This window comes from Sciurus vulgaris (genome assembly GCF_902686455.1).
Source record: "Sciurus vulgaris genome assembly, chromosome: 19".
NCBI lineage: Eukaryota > Metazoa > Chordata > Mammalia > Rodentia > Sciuridae > Sciurus > Sciurus vulgaris.
Window position 1 is genome coordinate 13154675 of NC_136480.1, and position 20022 is coordinate 13174696.

The 20022-nt window shown below is 39.4% G+C and overlaps 1 protein-coding gene across 1 annotated transcript; it reads right to left on the bottom strand.

Annotated features, from left to right (window-relative positions):
• Positions 1-3549: 3549 nt before the first annotated feature.
• LOC306650510 (GPN-loop GTPase 1-like) lies at positions 3550-5929 on the bottom strand (the record flags this gene model as incomplete). The annotated part of the gene is given in 2 exon segments (XM_079122521.1): positions 3550-5795; positions 5798-5929. Coding segments are annotated over 2 exon segments (1146 nt in total). The 3' UTR covers positions 3550-4781.
• Positions 5930-20022: the final 14093 nt, after the last annotated feature.

The following is a 20022-nucleotide window of genomic DNA, read 5'->3' on the forward strand; positions in this document are numbered from 1 at the left end:
AAACTGTGACCCCCTCCACTACCACGAGCATCCATTTCACCTGGGAAGGTGTGCGGGTCGACTCAGACCTCCAGGATGAGTAACTCTGGGGTGGAGCCCAGCCATCTGTCTTAACAAGTCCATCAAAGGATCCTAAGTCTATTCAAGGAGAGAGCCACACTGCCATGCAGTGATCTGAGGACAGAGATGAACAGAACAGAGCTGTTTCATCCAGCATGAATACATCCATCCTGTCAGCGTGCAGCCTAGTCCTTCAGCTTTTGTGTGGACCTTTCTTCCAACAGCCATAAAAGAAAATGGTTGGCAGCTTTTATTTTATTTTGCAATTTAACAGCCCGAGCAAAAAACCCAACCTCCTGAATTATCTTTCTTATCAAAACAAGGCAGATTCTGTTCTGGTGTGATATACAGTGTCAACCACCATACTCAAGGAAAATCAATATGTAAATCGATATGTTCAACTCCAAGTCTCGTCTGTCAAAGTCTTTCATATAAACTAGCTTAATTAGGAGCTCAGTGAAATGCAAGAATAGGCCTGACTCAATATCCCATGCCAAAGCTTGATCAATAATAGATAATGTTATAGAAGATGGCTCGAGGGATAAATAGGAAAGCTTCTTTGCCTCAGAAAACTGAAAGCTGAACTCAGAGTCACTCTGTCACTCAACCTACCATATGTCCACAAGTAAATGGACAAAAATTTTTATTTCTACTTACAAAGCATCTAATCAAAGAGAGAGAGAGAGAGAGAGAGAGAGAGAGAGAGAGAGAGAGAGAGAGAGAGAGAGAGATCTCATAGATGCAGAGAGTAGAAGAGTGTTTCCCGGAGGCTGAGGAGTGCAGGGGGAAAAAGGGAGGTGGGATAAAGGGTACAAAATGAGGAGAAGCAAGTTCTGGGGTTCTATAGCATAGGAGAGCAACTATCATCAATGATAATTTACTGTATGTTTCAAAATAGCTAAAAGACAGCTAGAGCAAAGTAAGGGGCCAAAGGGGGGTCAGATATCATAAAAACAGAAGATCTGTGGAGTAGAAGAAAATTGAGGGAAGGGAGGAAGGATGGGAAAGGAGAGGAAATGCAGAAAGAATTTAACAAAATTCCACTATGTGCATGTATAGATAGACCACAGTGAATCCCACCTCTATGTGCACCTATAAGGCACCAATTAAAAATGCATACATAAATAAATAGAAGGTAGACCAACTGTGTAGAGGAAGGGCAGTAGGGAAGGGAGGGAGGGAGAGAAAGAGGAGGCACCAGGGACTGATATGGAGTAAATTAAATCCCATACACTTATGGTCATGTCAAAAGACCCCGACTACCATGTGTGACTGTAAGGCACAAATAAAAGTATAAAAAAACAAGCTCTTAAAGGGACATGATTCTTTCTCTTCCTCTCTCTCTGCTCCTCCCTAATCTCTCTCCGTCCCTAATCTCAGGGGCAACAGGATTACCTTTCTTCCCCATCCTCGACAGAGTTATCTGTCCCTGAGCACACACCCACCACAGGAAAGAAGTAATCCAGACTTTGGGGATGGTACCTGAAGATCTCAGAAATGACTATCACGCAAATTAAATGAATTACAACTCCTAAAGAGTGTAGAATGTGGCATTTGAATCATCTCTTTAAAAGTCCCCCATGGTCTAGTGCCTAAGTCTTTGATCTACTTTGAGTTGAGTTTCATGCAGGGTAAGAGATAAGGGTTTAATTTCATTTTGTTACATGTGAATTTCCACTTTTCCCAGCACGATTTATTGAAGAGGCTCTTTTTTTCCAGTGAATGTTTTTGGCATCTTTGTCTAGTATGAGATAACCATTTTTATGTGGGTTTGTCTCTATGTCTTCTACTTCTATGTATGACTGGTCTACATGTCTGTTTTGGTGTTAATACCATGCCATTTTTGTTACTATGAATCTGTAGTACGGCTTAAGGTCTGGTATTGTGATGCTTCCTGATTCATTCTTCTTGCTAAGGATTGCTTTGGCTATTCTGGCTCTCTTATTTTTCCAAATGAATTTTTAAGTAGGCCCAAATCTCCATACTGCTTTCCAGAGTGGCTGCACTAATTTGCAACCCCACCAGCAATGTATGAGTGTACCTTTTTCCCCACATCCTCGCCAACACCTGTTGTTGCTTGTGTTCTTGATAATCACCATTCTAATTGGGGTGAGATGGAATCTTAGGGTAGTTTTGATTTGCATTTCTCTTATTACTAGAGATGTTGAACATTTTTCATATATCTGTTGATTGCTTGTACATCTTCTGTGAAGTGTCTGTTCATTTCCTTAGCCCATTTGTTGATTGGGTTATTTGTATTCTTGGTGTAGTGTTTTTTGAGTTCTTTATAGATTCTGGAAATTAGTGCTCTGAAGTATGAGTGGCAAAGACTTTCTCCCACTCTGTAGGCTCTCTCTTCGCATTGCTGTTAGTTTCCTTTTCTGAGAGAAAACTTTTTAGTTTGAATCAATCCCAGTTGTTGATTCTTGCTTTAATTTCTTGTGCTATGGGAGTCCTGTTAAGGAAGTCTGATCCTAGGCCGACATGTTGAAGATTTGGACCTACTTTTTCTTCTATAAGATGCAGGGTCTCTGGTCTGATTTCAAGGTCCTTGATCCATTGTGAGTTGAGTTTTGTGTAGGGTGAGAGATAGGGGTTTAGTTTTATTCTGTTGCATATGGATTTCCAGTTTTCCAAGCATCATATGTTGAAGATGCTATCTTTTCTCCATTACATATTTTTGGCACCTCTGTCTAGTATGAGAAAATTGTATTTATTTGGGTTTATATGGAGATTCCTCAGAAAGCTTGGAACAGAACCACCATTTGACCCAACTATCCCACTCGGCCTATACCCAAAGGACTTAAAATTAGCATACTACAGAGATGCAGCCACATCAATGTTCATAGTTGCTCAATTCACAATAACCAGATTGTGGAACCAACCTAGATGTCCTTCAATTGATGAATGGATAAAGAAACTGTGATTGATAAATAAATAAATAAATATATATATATATAAATATATATATATATATTATACACACACACAATGGAATATTACTCAGCCATAAAGAATAATAAAATTAGGGCATTTGCAGGCAAATGGATGAAATTGTAGAATATCATACTAAGTGAGATAAGTCAATCTCAAAAAAACCAAAGGACAAATGATCTTGCTGATAAGTGGATAATGACACATAACAGGGGGTGGGAGGGGGCAAGAATGGAGGAAGGAGGGACTGTATAGAGGGAAAAGAGGGGTGGGAGGGGTGGGGGGAAGGAAAAAATAACAGAATGAATCAAACACCATTACCCTATGTAAATGTATGATTACACAAATGGTATGCCTCTACTTCATGTACAGACAGAAACAACATGTATCCCATTTGTTTACAATAAAAATATATTTTTTTTTAAAAAGGTGGCATAAGGATAATTCAACAGGACCTGAGCATTTACATGTGATGTCATTGTGGTGGCACACGTGAGGATGTCCCTTTAAACTTGTCCCCTTTAAAATAAACATATCTTTTTTTTTTTTTTTTTTTAATGGTAAAATAAGATACTTTTATTGCTTTGGAATATTTAAATTGAGAACAGTCATGACATGGTCAAGATCAGGATATTCTCATAAAGTAAATCATATGAGGATTGGTACCTGATTCACAGGGCCTGAAATTATCATAGGCTGAGTTGGAGAGGTGTTTCTCAAACTCTTGTGCATGAGAATCACTTGGAGGGCTTATTAACGAGTTGCTGGGCCCCACTCCCAGAGCTTCCAGTTCAGTAGGTTTTGAGAGATGTCTTTAACAATTTCCCAGCTGATACTGATGCTTTTGGTCCACAGAGTGTGCTCTGAGAACCAATGAGTAAGAGTACAGACTAAAGACAAACCATAATAATGGTTGTTATGTATGGAATGTGCACCTGACTGAAATCCATAACATTTAAATAAATCACCAAGGATACTTTGCATTAACTTCAAAGTTCAATACAAACGACCTGGCTCTGTGCCTGGTTTCCAGTTATGGGTACAAGGGAATCTTCAGTAAATATCACCTCCTTACAAGACAGGTTTAGACATGTGACTTTAAGCCTCTTTTGAACACAAGGGAATCTATTTATTATATAATTTTCTAATTTGAAATCATGAAAGGCAGGCAGGCTTAGAATAAAATTATAATTAAAAACTCTTTATCCAAGTTACCATTTAAACAGGATTCGTATTAAGAAATCTTATGTTCTGCCCACTTTCTTCAATAACACAGTGCCCTCTAATGAGCTACTTAATGTGAGACATATTTCATAACACTGGTTGCTAAGGAGACTCCACTGATACCCTGGACAAGCTCATGTGTCCCCTCTCCCTTTCTGCTACAAGAACAACTCGGGTTATAAGTTGAGGACATGATGCTGGAGAAGTAGAGGCTAAGATCTGAAGTGATGGTAAGTTCTCTCTATATTCCATTACCAGTAGAAGTACGTAAGGTCAAATGATAAAACTTAGGCTTGAAGGGATATTAGCTTCCAAAAGCAGCCAGTATATCCTTCCTTGCATAAATACAAATGAAAGGCCAAAGCAGACTTGACATCTACCTGCCAGCTCCAAGAGCCACCTATTTCTGACTTCATCTGAGTCATAAGATTCTGTAAAAAAAGAATTTCTGCTATTCTTTAGAAAACTGTTCTTCCTCCTAGCCCTGAATCAGGTAAGAAGTTTCTTCACATGGAGTTCTAGAATGTGGGACTTTAGAATCAACTGAAGTTTCCTAAGATCTTCTATTTGTTGTTTCTCTTCCAGTACTGTGCCATTGATTCTTGCATAAAATTCTGAAATGCTGGCTCTTCATGGCTTTCCTCTGTAACTCTGTGGTCAATGTCATCAGTATCACTGTCAGCTTCCTCATCCTCTTCATCCAAGGTTCCTCGAGTCAGGATTAAGTCAGAGGGGTCCAACGCAGGAGATACGCTCTCTTTGGCAGTGCCTGTGTCCAAGGCTACAGAGCCCATATCTTTCCGAAGGCGGTCCCGTTGTTCTTTCTGCTGTTCACTCTGTGCACTGGCCAATGATTTCTTCAGACGTTCATATTCAGGACGATACTCCCTTTCGTATTCTTCTGCAGCACTGGTGACTTGCACAAAGAGTTCATCGAAGCCAGTGCCCACAACAGCAGAGACACCCACCACCCTGAGTGAGCTGTAAAACTCATCTAATACCAGGCTCATTGAACGAGTCAGGTTACTGACGTATGTAGTTTCTTGATTCAAGGCATCTTGGAAAGCCTCAAAATCCTGCATCCATTCCACTGCAAAGCTGTGATCAATGATGTCAGTTTTGTTCATGACCACAATGAAAGGAAGTTTGGTTTTGTACAAGATGCTGCAGGCATACAGCATATTTGACATGAAGGTCACTGGATTAGTACTTCTTGATGTGTCTATTACATAGATGACAACTGTTGGGAATGAAGATGCCAGGGCCTCAGTAATGATTGTCCCAGAAGCAGACCAGGTGAATACCTCAATCTGTCCAGGTGTGTCGATCAAGACATATTTAGATGTGTTCTGAGCCTTCTCAATAAATTTCATGACCTGATCAAACCTGGTAGCAAAGAGATTGAGAGATGTCACTATGCCACCGTTGGGCCCAAGACCATATTGTTTCATTACTTCTTTATACTTCACAGTGTCACGAATATCGATATTGGCAGGAAAGGGGACTTCGTGTACAGCTGGGTCCAAGTTGATCACGTAAGGTGGAGAGCTTTGCCTATGCAGGTGTCCCGTGAGCCTCAAGACCATGCCGTATATGTCACCTGTACAAAGGTGGTTTTCCCGGAACCCACCATTCCCAACACCAACAGACACACAGGGAGCTGAGATGCTCCCGAAGCCCCGGGCTCCGCCGCAGCCACGGGCGCCGCCATCTTCCCTAAACATATCTTTTAATAGAAAAAAAAAAAAAAAAAGTAGGCCCAAATCTTCACCATGTTGGCTTAAGATCTGACTTCCTTAACAAGACTCCTAAAGTGCAAGAAATAAAATCAAAAATCAGTAAATGGAATGGATTCAAACTAAAAAGCTTCTTCTCAGCAAAGGGAACAATCAATAACATGAAGAGAGAGTCTACAGAATGGGAGAAAATCTTTCCCACATGCACCTCAGATAGAGAATGATATATAAAGAACTCCAAAAGCTTAATACCAAAAAAAAAAAAAACCCACTCAATAAATGAGCTAAGAAACTGAACAGACACTTCACAGATGAAGAAATACAATCGATCAACAAATGAAAAAGTGTTCAACATCTCCAGCAATTAGAGAAATGCAAGTCAAAACTACTCTACGATTTCATCTCACTCTAATCAGAATGGCAATTATCGAGAATACAAATAATAAATGTTGGCAAGGACATGGGGGAAAAGGTACGCTCATACATTGCTGGTGGGAATGCAAATTGGTGCAACCACTCTGGAAAGCAGTGTGGAGATTCCTCAAAAAACTTGGAATGGACCCACCATTTGACCCAGCTATCCAACTCCTTGGTTTATACCCAAAGGACTTAAAATCAGCGTATTAAAGTGATGTAGTCACATCAATGTTTATAGCAGCTCATCTCATAATAGCTAAACTATGGAACCAACCTAGGTGCCCTTCAACAGATGAATGAATATATATATAATATATATATATATATATATATATATCTCACATTTTTATGTATATCTCACATTTTATATATACATATATATATATGTACACACATACGTGTGCGTGTGCGATAGAATATTACTCAGCCTTAAAGAAGAATGAAATTATGGCATTTTCAGGTAAATGGATAGAGCTGGAGAATATCATGCTAAGCAAAATAAGCCAATCCCCAAAATCTAAAGGTCAAATGTTTTCTCTGATATGCAGACACTAATTCATAATAAGGTGGGGGAAGTGGATTAGGGAAGAATAGAGTTACTTTAGATTAGGTAGAGGGGAGTGCAGGGAGGAGAAAGGTAAAGGGGTAGAAAGGATAGTAGAATGAATCAAACATTATTACCCTATGTACATATAACTACATGACCTGTGCGATACTATATTATGTACAACCAGAAAAATGAGAAATTATACTACATTTATATATGGTGTTTCAAAGTGTATTCTACTGTCATGTATAACCAATTAGAACAAATTTAAAAATTAAAAAAATAAAATAAAATCCCCCTGTGCCACATGATGGGCAGGATCACAGCCTCTGGGATAGGAGTCTCCTGTGCTTCTCCTTTGCTCGCAAAGCAATAAAATCTCTTTTTCTTTTTTCTCAAAAACAAAAAGAACAAAACAAAACAAAACAAAAGCTCTTCCCTACCTCAAAAACAAACATATAAAAAAAAAAGAATAGAACAAGCAACAATAAAATTAATATTGTGGGCTGGGGAGATAGCTCAGTTGGTTGAGTGCTTACCTTGCAAGCACAAGGCCCTGGGTTCAAGCCCCAGCACCACAAAAAAATAAAATGAAATAAATAAAAATAAAAATAAATAAAATTAATATTGTTTAAGGCTATGTTGGTGACAAAACTATAATGAGAAAAAGACACTTGGGTATTTTCAACATGAAGAAATGAAGTGTTAGGTTTCTATATTTTGTTTTGTTGTCCATAAGATTTTTTAAAAAAATAAAATTAAGCCAATAAAAAAAAAAAATAGCTAGAAGAGAGGACTTTGTTCCCAGCAGAAAGAAATGATGAACATGTGAGTCGACAGATATGCTAATTACCCTACTTTGTCACTACAGACTGTACAGATGTATGAAAATATCAGGCTATATTCATAAATATGGGTTAGTATACATCAATAAAAATTTTAATTTTAAAAGCTAAACTTTAAGAGCTGACCCTTCTTAAGATTATGTTATTAAAAGAAAATGGACTATACACTATAACAATGCCAGGAACTGTTCGAAGATGCCATGATCAGGCCAAGAAAGTCAGGTGGTTCTTAAATTTGAGCATGCGTTGGAATCAATGGGAAGTTTGTTAAAACACAGAGATTCACGACTTGAAAACCACCATCCCTTCCTGGGCACAGTGGTGCACACCTGAAATCCCAGCCGCTTGGGAGGCTGAGGCAGGAGGAGTGTGTGTTCAAAGCCAGCCTCTCAGCAACTTAGGGAGGCCCTCAGCAACTCAGCAAGACCCTTTTTCTAAATAAAATATAAAAAGGACTGGGAATGTGGCTCAGTGGTTAAGCACCACTGGGTTCAATTCTTGGTACTAGGAAGAAAAAAAGAAAAGAGAAAGGAAGGAAGGAAGGGAGAGAGGAAGGGAGGAAGGGAGGGAGGAAGGAAGAAAGAAAATCACTGCCCCAGAAGTAGAATCCATAGAGCTGGAGTCCCACCAACAGGAGTTTTTAAACTTCACAGATGATTCCACCCAGAAGCCAAGGTAAGAATCACTAGTCCACAGGACCACTCAGCCTGGCCCACGTCCAAGGAGATTCCTCCAGCACAAAACGTGTGAGCACAGAGAAAAGGAAAATACTCAGAAACATCTAGAAATCTGGCTGGGCATGGTAGTTCACACCTATAACCCCAGCCCTTGAGAGGCTGAGGCAGGAGGATCACTTGAGCTCAGGAGTTGGAAGACCACCCTGGGCAACAGAGTGAAACTTACAATTAAAAAAAAAAAAAATCAAGGAAACTTATTTGTGAGCATAGAGTGAGAGAGAGGTTCTCAAAAGAAGATTCCAGAGAAGAGAGGACAATAAAATTCCATAATCTGTAGAATGGGAACCATCCAAGGCCCAGAGAGTTTAAGTAACTTGCCCAAAGTTACAGAGCTGTTCGGGGTGGAATCATGATTTGCAGCCAGCAGCCTGTCCCTACTGTGCCTGCTCCTAAACACCATCAGACACCTCTGCATGCCTCTCTACCTTCCACATGGGCACCTTCAGAAACCAGCTACTGCCTTGAACATGATTAGACATATTTCTCATTACTATCAGAGAATTACAGAGAAGGATCTTTAACAACATCTATTGTGTTAAATGCATACTCTGAATATTCGAAGCACGTAGTATTGTAAGAGATGACATTTTTCTTATCTGATCACATGTTGACAGTCACAGAAGATGACACCAAGGTACAAGTGATTCTTTTTCATACCTAAATTCTATGGAAAATAACAATAACACACACACACACACAGAAAAATGGCATGTAAAAATCTCAACAAACCATGACTTCTCCCATCCTGGAATATAATAATTTAATAAATGTTTCTTATGTGGATAGATCAAATTATCAAATTAGAAAAAGTTATGATAACGCTCACTGCTAGGAGGGAGAGGTCGTAGTGACTGCCCACCCGGGAAGGGGTGCGTGCATGTGTTGACATGCAGTTCCACCACCCACCCGGTGAGGAGCCTTAATGACCTCCTTCCTCTCCTTCACTCTGTATCCACACTTGTAGGCCATGCTCCCACAGAAAATGCAAGATGCTATTAAATTTTCACTTATAAAGAGGTACCCTGCATTATTCATAGAGTAAAAGATTTAAAACAACCTCAATGTCCAAAAGTAGTGAGTAGAGGAATGAATTATGGGATCCACACAATGGAACTTTTAATGACGGGGAGAAGACTCGTGTCATAAATAAAAGGAGGAAATAAAACTTCATATAAACCAAGATAGCAAATGTACAAAGCACATACGTGTATGTACAGAACAGCAGGAAATGTGCCCTAATGTTCGTGGCACCTTCTGTGCCTGTGGCAATGTGAGGAAGTTATTTTTGTCTTTATGCATATCAACAATCTTCAACCTTTCTACAATTTATAAAAGTCCTCCCTACTGGACGGGGTGGCTCACGCCTGTAATCCCAGCAGGTCAAGAGGCTGAGGCAGGAGGATCGCAAGTTCAAAGCCAGGCTCAGCAAATTAATGAGGCCCTAAGCAACTCAGTGAGACCCTTTCTCTACATAAACCATAAAACAGGGCTAGGGATGTGGTTCAGTGATTAACCCCTGGGTTCAATCCCAGGTATCAAAAAATAAAGTCATTCCTTTACAATAATACTTTTTAAAAGAAGAAAAAAGTAGATTTGTAATTTTATCATGTCACTTTCAACAAATGATACCACACAAAAAAAGACTAATTCATAAAATTTGCTCTTTCCTTTTCATGGACAAAACATATTTCTATTTAAAGTTTATTAATTCTGAGCTCACAGAAATATGCGCTTGACCCAATACCAAAACACTTCCAATTTTAGCACACCGATTGATATGGTAAGCAGTTTTCAAACTTGCACCTGTCTGCAATAGATTTTCTTTTTCAAACAAAGGCTTAAATAGAATAGCAATATATAAAATGAAGACATATTGCAGCCATTCAAACTTGCGGGTAGCACTCCGAGTATCAAAGCCACCAGGCTCTTTCTTCTCTCACTGCAAGGATATTCCAGGGGACCTCTTGGCCCTTGGAAAGCAACTCAGAGGCCACCATATGGGAAACTTTGCAACTAAAAACAGTTTCTACAATTCTCAAAGCTCAAACCAGGGTTTTCTCTAACGGGGTGGTGAAGAATAATTGTGAGTTGCTCGGAGTGACAGGTTTTGAGCTTGTGCTTAAGAGCTGCACGGTGTCCCACTGGGTTTGTGATCATAGTTTTTTCGAATCTGTCCACTCTCACCTTAAAGGTTCATGGTGCCTGAGGAATGGATCAATGCACTGGGAAAGATGCTAAGGCTTAGTCTGTAAAAGATTCTTTGGACTTTCAAAAAATACTTACATTTCATACTATCACTGTGGCCATAGATACTCATGGGGATGCAAACTAGGCTACCTGGATTTTTATTGCACAGGTGGCTGGTTTGAAGCTCATTTTGATAAGACCCAACTTGAGCACTGTTTTTATTCCCCACTCCAGGGCAAAGATATCTAAACTGTGTCCCCTAGAGTCCCACTGTGTCTGGGGGTGCAGGGGGTACCTGGGCACAGCTGCAGGGGAACTGGGAATGGTAGGATGTAGAAGTGCCTCTATGCCTCTCCTCTGTTCAGTGAGAGCAGCTCTACTCTGTCTTCAATGGTGGCATTTCACAGAGTATTTGACTTGCAGAAAGAGCACCACACATATAATTTTCTATTTGAAAACAATTACCTTAAGAGGCAACCATCTCTGTACATTACTGCTCACCAGAACTAACCTGTGAAGGGAAGAGAAGGTACTCCTATGACCCAGAAATTACCCCTGCTAACATTTTCTATAATAGTCAAGCTTATTTCCTTGTAGTCTTTTGAAAACATACAGACTTATCTATAATTTTTGATAAAATTTGAAGCATACCCTATAAATAAGTTTTTATTGTTTTTCAGTTAATATATCTTGGATATATGTTCATGCCATTAAATATAAATCTTGATGTTCAATCTAGAGAACTTCATTGGATGGGCTTATCATAAAGATGTCTACTCTAAAACTAATTTTCTAAACCACTGAGCACACAGGTGAAGTATTTTGTTGGGTCAGGAAGAGAAAGCCCTTTTCACTACCTAAAATCATGGTGTAAAGTTACTTACCAGATCTGACTTCACATAAAGCTGCCCCTGACTATGGACAGAGTAAATACAAAGACTTTTACAATCATCATTATGAACAGTTATTTCCGATCAACAATCAGTGCCTCAGCAATTGGATAACTCCAGGTAAATGGTGGAACCACTCATTGTTTCCTTAGGCACAGCTCCTACCAGCTACTCCTGTCAAATCTTATACTTCATAACACAGAAGTGTTGAGTATCTGTTGAGCAGGGATGACCCTAAGTGCACTCACACAAATGACAGTCACTTGACTCCTTGCCGGTCCTCAGATCTCTTGCCTCTCTACCATTTTTAAGATGCTGGTGCATCAACCTATAGAAGCATCTTGACAGAATATTAGGTATTAGAGGGAAACAATATCTGCAAAAAAACACTACTTCAGCACTGGCATGTTTTCTGAGCAATGATTTTCAAAATTCCATTCAAAATGACAATGATCAAGTCTACTCAAATAACCACCAAAGGGCTCTCAATGGGGACCTCTTCAGTACAATGTTCCTGGACTGAACCCTCTGGATATAATACTCAAGCACCTCAGGAGGTATTGGCTTAACGGATGATAACACTTGGGTATTTTAAGTGAAATGGTATCAACACAAAGGCAAAGAGAATCAGGCCACCTGAGCAGTACCAGTCACCACTGGGCGCTGAAAACTCACTCATCAAACAAAACATGGCACTGCCTTGCTTGAAACCCCCCACTGGCACTCCAATGGCATGCAGAAGGAACAGCAGTGACAAGATGACAAGGATGAACTTTTGGTGTAAGAAACAGAAAGAAGGCTGGAGTGGCTGATATAGAGAAAAGGAGAGGGTGGATAAGCAGAAGTGAGAAGGGAGAATTTTAAGGAGCCAGAGCACATGGACTTACAGGACGTAGTGAAGTGCTGGTTTTATTTTAAGTGAGCTAGAAAACCACTCTGTTAAGACTTTAGGGACTCTTGAAAATGGACTAAAAATATTTTGCATTTTGAAATGGGGATGAGCTTTTGGGAACTAGGGATGGAATGTTATGGTTTAGATATGAGGTATCCCCTAAAATCTCATGTGTGAGACAATGCAGGAAGGTTCACAGGTGAAATGATTACATGATGAGAGTTTTAACCCAATGGGATTAACTAGGTGGTAACTTTAGGCAGGTAGGAGGTAACTGGAGGAGATCAGCTACTGGGGACATGTCTTTGGGGTTTATATTTTGACCCTGCTGAAATGGAGCTCTCTCTGCTTCCTGGTTGCCATGTCCTGAGCTGCTTTCCTCTGCCATGATGTGCCTCACCTCGGGGCCCAGTGCTGTAGATTCAACCATCTATGGACTGAGACCTCTGAAACCATGAGCCCAGAATAAACTTTTCCTCCTCTAATTGTTATTGTGGGGTCTTTTGGTCATAGCAGTGAAATATCTGACAAAATCTGATGTATGTTTTTAAAGTACAGCTTGAGCTTCCCTGTAGACAATGACTTGTAGGAATGTGCCAAGTGTTTAATCACATTTAAGATACATTCATGGCCTGGGGTTATGGCTCAGTGGTAGAGTGTTTGCCCAGCATGTGTGAGGCACTGGGTTTGATCCTCAGCACCACATAAAAATAAATAAATAAAATAAAGGTATTGTGTTCAATATACAACTAAAAATATAAAGGTATTTTATATATATACATATATATATATATATATATACACACACACACACACACACACACACACACACATATATATCAAACATTCATTCCTGAGCCTGGCCGTGGCACACACCTGTAATCCCAATGGCTCAGGAGGCTGAGGCAGGAGAATCATGAATTCAAAGCCATCCTCAGCAACTTAGTTAGGCCCTAAGCAATTCAGCAAGATCTTGTCTTTAATAAATACAATATTAAAAGGGGCTGGGGATGTGGCTCAATGGTTCAGTGCCCCTGAGTTCAATCCCTGACACACACACAAAAAAAAATTCATTCCTAACTTTCTAATGGCTTTGAGGGACACCCAGCCCCTCTCTTTTCCTGGGAAGCTGTCTTATAAATATGCAGCATTGGTTACCAAATGGAATGAGATCCAAAATAAGGCTGCTTTAGTACAAAATCCATCCTTGTTTTTAGAGGATCCAAGAATGATTCAGACTTCACCCATTCATGCATCTGAAAACTATGTACAGAGCACCTATTATAAGCAGCTACCATTATTATTAAGCAGATTACACCTGATTGCATATATAGATCTTATTACCTTAATAAGTAAGAAGGTCTTACTAAAGCAGTAGTCTTATTTTGTACATTTTATTACGGTAATAACACAGGTTAATGCTGATAATAGCAATGGTGGTTTCCACTAATGGCTTGATGGCTGATTTCTGCATTCCCTCACCTGGGTCAGCAGAGTTTTCTCTTCATGCTGGTCTCTCTCCTGCAAGCATCAGAAAGGGGATTAAACCAGAATGCAGTGGATGGGAAACTGGGGAGAGTCTGAACAGAAAAGAGTCATTTTCAAGTGGACAATGTCAGCTTGGCCACTAATGATGGAGGATTTTAAAGAAAGAGGACAACTCAAACTTCCATGCAGCCTCTTAGTATTAATTCTGGAACATCTGAGCTGGTGTTGGCAAAGGAGCATGGTTCAATGGCTCTGCACAATGGTCCCATTCTCTTACCCTCTCATTACTTTCCTTTTCCAGATATTCTATTTTCAAGGAGAGAAAACTTTGCTTAAAGAATGCCCCTAAGGAGCTGGTGTTGTGGCTCAGTGGTAGAGCACTTGCCCAGCACATGTGAGGCACTGGGTTTGATCCTCAGCACCATGTAAAAATAAATAAATAAAATGAAGGCACCGGGTCCATCTACAACTAAAAAAAAAAAAAAAAAAAATCTGTTTATTAAAAAACAAAAAAAGAATGCACCTAAGTTCCTGCGTTGATCTTAGCCCAGCACAATTTTTAAACATGATGGCCACACCTGCTATCCACTTCCATTTCTGTTTCTATAGAAGTTGATTCAGTTCTATCTGTAAAAGTACACACCTAGGAGATTCACACCTGCTATCCACTTCCATTTCTGTTTCTATAGAAGTTGATTCAGTTTTATCTGTAAAAGTACACACCTAGGAGATTCTCTGCGTAGAAATTAAGGAATCCAGAGAGGACTGGATTAGCAGGGAATCACCTCAATATCTTTTCACATGAAAATCACAATCAAGTACGAGAGTAAAGGTACAAGGGCCTCTGTGACAGTCTCCATCATCTGTATTTTTGTGTCATAGGAGACCTAACAAACAGAAGATAAGCATTTGTCATTGGCTTTCCTGGGTATGATTTAATCCCTGTCCTTGCCACCTCTGACCCCTTGATGTGTGGCATCAGCCTCTACGATGCCCTGCACTGAATAAAAACTTTGCAGAGTCCACCTTTCAGGTACGCACAGTCACCACTTAAAACTCAATGCTGCTCTCAGCTCAAAGGCAGATCTACCAGCCTCCCCACCACTGATCATGGGGAGAGGTGAGGTGCAATGGAATGCCACAGTGTTTGACACCTCTTCTTACTAGGAACTCATTATTCATTACCGACATGTTGTACACACACACAGTGGAGAATGACAGACGAGGTTCCTGACTCCAGGAGCTGACATTCCAATAGGGGTTAATTAAAAGAGAGAGGCCAAGGATGAAATATGAAAACAAAATGAATGAACATGGGCATTTTATAAACTTCAGTACAAAAAAAAAATAATGTATAGATATTCTAAGGGTGGAGTGCTGGGGATGCAGCTCAGTGGGAGAGTGCTTCACTAACACCTAGAAGGACCTGTACATCCCCAGTACTACACATAGACACACACACACACACACACACACACACACACACACAAGATACTGTCAGGGTTAAACAAAGGGGTTATGGATATGAATTCAGAAAAAAGGGAGTTCAGCCAGCTCTCCAGATTCCAGATCCACTAGTTCCCCATCTACAGATTTTATCGACTGTGAATTTAAATTATCTGGGGAAAAAAACTGCATCTGTAACATATATGTAGATATTTTTTTCTTGTCATATTGGTGTGCTATACCATTCAATATACTACACATACTAAACAATATACTATAATATACCATAATAGCAATATACTATAGTAACTACACAGTATTTACATTGCATCATTATTATAAATTGAGAGATGATTTAAAGTATAAAGGAGGATTATGTAGGTTCTAAGCAAATACTACACTGTTTTATATAAAAACTTGAGCATCTTCAAATTTTAATCCTGGACAGATACCAAGAGATGATGGTATCAGTTTCTAAAGATTTTGTAACAATTATCATAAACAGGGTGGTTTAAAACAACAGAAATATATTTTCCCAAGTTCTGGAGGACAGAGGTCTAAAAATCACTTTTGGTAGGATCTACAGCCTCCAGGGCAGCCTCTTTCCTGGCCTCTCTGCAACTCTGGTGGCCCCGGAATTGCTTGGCCTCCAGGAGGTTCAATGACAGCCTAACTTCAGTCTCTCTTCCTGTCATCACATGGCCACCTTCTCCAGTATGTCTCTGCCCAAATTTCCCTCATCTTTTAAGAACACTAGTGACTGGATTATGGGCAGTCCTGATGGGCTATCCTTTACTTCTGCATTTGAAAAGACCTTCCTTCCAAGTAAAGCTGCATTAGGACTTGAACATATCTTTTTGGGGGGAAGGGGGTTCATGACTCTACCCAGAGCAAGTGGGCAGAAGAGCACTCCCTGAGGTGATAGTTGAGTCAAGCTCCACAGTGGCAGAGAGCAATCAACCACGCTGTGATTTAGGTGAAGGGCTAGGAAAGAGCAAATGCAGCTGTCCTCCACCCACAGGCAGATGCTGAGACAAGTTCTCGAGAATGAGAAATATACTTTAGGATGCCACCAGTCATTCGAAAGAAGAAAATGAAGGATGCCAGGCATGGTGGTGCACACCTGTAATCCCAGGTACTTAGGAGGCTGAGGCAGGAGAATCACAAGTTCAAGACCAGTTCAGTGAGGCCCTAAGCAAGACCTTGTCTCAAATTAAAAAAAAAAAAAAAAAGAAAAAAGAAATAGAAAGGACTAAGGATGTGGCTCAGAGGTAAAACACCCCTGGGTTCAATTCCCAGCACCAAAAAAAAAAAAAAAGAAAAGAAAAATGAGAAAAGAAAAGTGACAATAAAATAATCATGAATGTGGGGACACACCTGTGCTCACAGGGCCCTACAACAGTATTACATGCAATAGTTAAGCTGAAATTCACATGAACCAATCAGGGAATGGTACCAGAAACCAAAATATGTCCATTCTGCAGACATCTAAATTGTTTTTTATGAAGACAATGCAGAAGAAGTGGGAAATGCTCATAAAATGCTAGATGAAAAAGTAGGATACACTTTCAGATATTTTTGAAATCATTTGAAAATATAAATTTTTACAATCATGCAAGTACAGACACACATATTTCTCAGAGTATTAAGTATCAAAATTGCCATCATGTTATCATTGTGGTTGTTAAGATAGATTATGTGTGTGTATGTGCGTGTGTGTGTGTGTGTGTGTGTGTGTGTGTTTTGTCCTCTCATTTCTAGATCAGTAACACTTTTTCTGAAAAATAATTTTTGTAGAAAAAAAAGTTATGAAATGCTCAAAAAAATAAAATCATCTACATACTATGAGGCCTACCTAATCCCAATGCCTTTCTGTATCTGCTCCAGGTTTATAGTCCAAGGGGAAAAAAATTATAGATACAATTGAAGTTTCCCTTACAAAGGTGATGTTTTAAAACCAAGCAGGCAGGCAAAGAAGAATCTCACATGACATTCTTAAGACAACACGGCCTTGCGAAGTGAATGCAGTTGCCATCAGATTTATGAAACAGAGAGGGAAAGTTCCCACTGCCATTGAAATCATCGCTTGACAAGGAAAACTATTCATTCCTGGAATAAAACAGCATTCCCTCTACCAGGAGAAACATTATATACTATTCCATTTTCAACATTTTAAAATGTGTTGCAAGCCCACAAAATGATAGGCTGTGTTTATGTTCTTAGCAGCAGCAGATTCAGAGTTAGGCTGAAAAGACACTGTGGCTTGTCATCACAAGTGTTAACCAGCAGTCTTGCAAACTAAAGCATGAGGTTTGTGACCAGGGTAAATTTTCTTTGCACTTTGATTAAAAATAAAAAAATTCATGGCAAATGCATATCATCTTCAAAGTACCCTCTTCTCTAAACTTGCCCACCAAAAATGTCAGTAGCAAAGCAAATCAGTCTCACCTGGTAAAACAACAAAATATCTCTTTTTAGGTTGAGGGGGCACTGCATTTTAGCTCTCAGTCATAAGGTGAAAAGGTCCAGTGAGCCCCCTTCTTGGGTTCCCAAGTCTAAGAATTTTGGTTTTGATAAATTTGCATTCAAGTAAAACAGTGCATTGTTTTTTGCTTATTTTTCCAAACATGACTCAAGCAACTTTTTATACAATTCTGGGCATCGTAAAGCCACTTTCATAAAATCAATGAATCCAAATATAAATGTTTCAGAAACACATTAAAGAGAATGACTCTACAAATTTCTCTCAGTCCCAGGATGGCCAGGATTCAATGCCTCAGGTCGATCCCTATTAGACTGAGGGACTTTGGCAACTTGTGAACCACTTCAGTCTCAGGTTAGTTCATGTGAAAATTAGAGATAATCCTGGCCACTTCGCATATTGGGAGGTTCAAGTGAATTGCAGTGTAGGAAATTTCTTTGTAATTATGAAGTGTTATGAGAATATAACTAATTTTCACTCCTTCTAAAGGTGATGATAAAAAATCAGATAGAAGAAGGCTGTCCAGTTCCTTTCCCAAACCTTTTACAATCTGTTAAGCCTTACATATCAACAATGATCTTTATAAAACAAACGATTTTATAAAAATTATCTCATCAACAATGATTTTATAATAATAAATTGTTATCTTCTAGAAAGTAAAGGTCTTACCATCTCTTTGATGTCACGGTAGGATCAAATAGCATGAATCTAACATGCAACTTTCTGAAAGCCAGAACTTGTAGATAAAGAATTTCTAAACTCTATTCTCAATTGAGTTCCCTTCACACTCTTCAGCAAAGGAAAAGAAAAAGATACCAAATCAAGGGGGTTTTTTTTGTTTTTTATTTTCAGAGATGAACTTTGGGAAAGTTGAATCAAGAAAAAACTTCTTTAAAATTGAAGGCTTTTCCACCAACCTGATGCATGATTTAAAATGGCAGAAAATACACGTTTGAGTGAATCCTTTCTCAAAGCCACCGACTCCTGTCGTTCTCACTTGGTCTGACATGACCACCTCTGCTCAGTGTCATCTTGGAGTTTTCTTTCTGGATCAGGGTCATTTTAAAAACGTATGCAACGTGAGGCACTTTGCTTTTTCATCAAGTCCCATACTCCTTCATATCCAACCCTCTGGTCAGGAGTGACATGCGTCTATTATCAATGACCTAATTCGCCTACAAAGGTCAACAGTTTGCCACTCCTGCCAGTATTCAAAACAATGTGCTGTGGGCTCTAGGTATATTAGCCCTAAGAAAAGTTACAAAAATACATCGTTGCACATCGGCATCTTTAGAAAAAGCAATTACCTGCTGACAACAATGAAGGGAAGCTCACAACTGGATATATAAGCTCTAAATGTGTTTATTAAATATTGATCTCAGCATCCATTCCAAAAATCATGTTTTTGCAAATAACTTACAGGAGAATGCTCACAATGTAATGATACAGGAGAAGAAAAACAGAAGAAACACTGTATTTTATTTTTAAGAGAACTATTATTTACTGAATCCCTATATGCCAGGTACTATTTTAGATGCTGGGGGGACCCCATAGTGGACAAGTTTATAGTAATAAACCAATTTTGTTTTAAATGAAGAGGGTGATAAAATAGCTCACATTGGACACAACATTCCTGGGTCTGACAGGTTTGTGTTATAATAGTGTAAGGAAAGTACAAACACATCAGTTTTACATATGAGGAAACTGAGGCCTAGATTAAGTGATCTACCCAACACCATGGAGGCACAGGCTCAGAGCTAGATCCAGAACCCAGATTTTCTCTCTCTTACCTAAGAGTTCTACCCTGTTGAATGTTCACTCTGTCGTACCGGCAGAGAAAGTCAGCTATAGCCTCCCCAACCCACTACCCACAAGTTTAAAATCATCCATTTGATTTTTCAACCTGAGCAAAAATGGAACCCATGTGAGAACAGCAAGATGCAAACATACTCCTAAAAGTTATATCCGTGTTGACTCCTTCAGGCCTTTCTTCAATAAACAAAATGCTAAAGAGCCATTCCCATAAACTCTGGCACCTACTCAAAATAATGTCTTGTGTATTTAATTCCTTCTACTGTGCTTCTCTTTTGCCCTCCAAATTTCCTGAGACAAAATCCCAACAGCCCAAGATTCACTT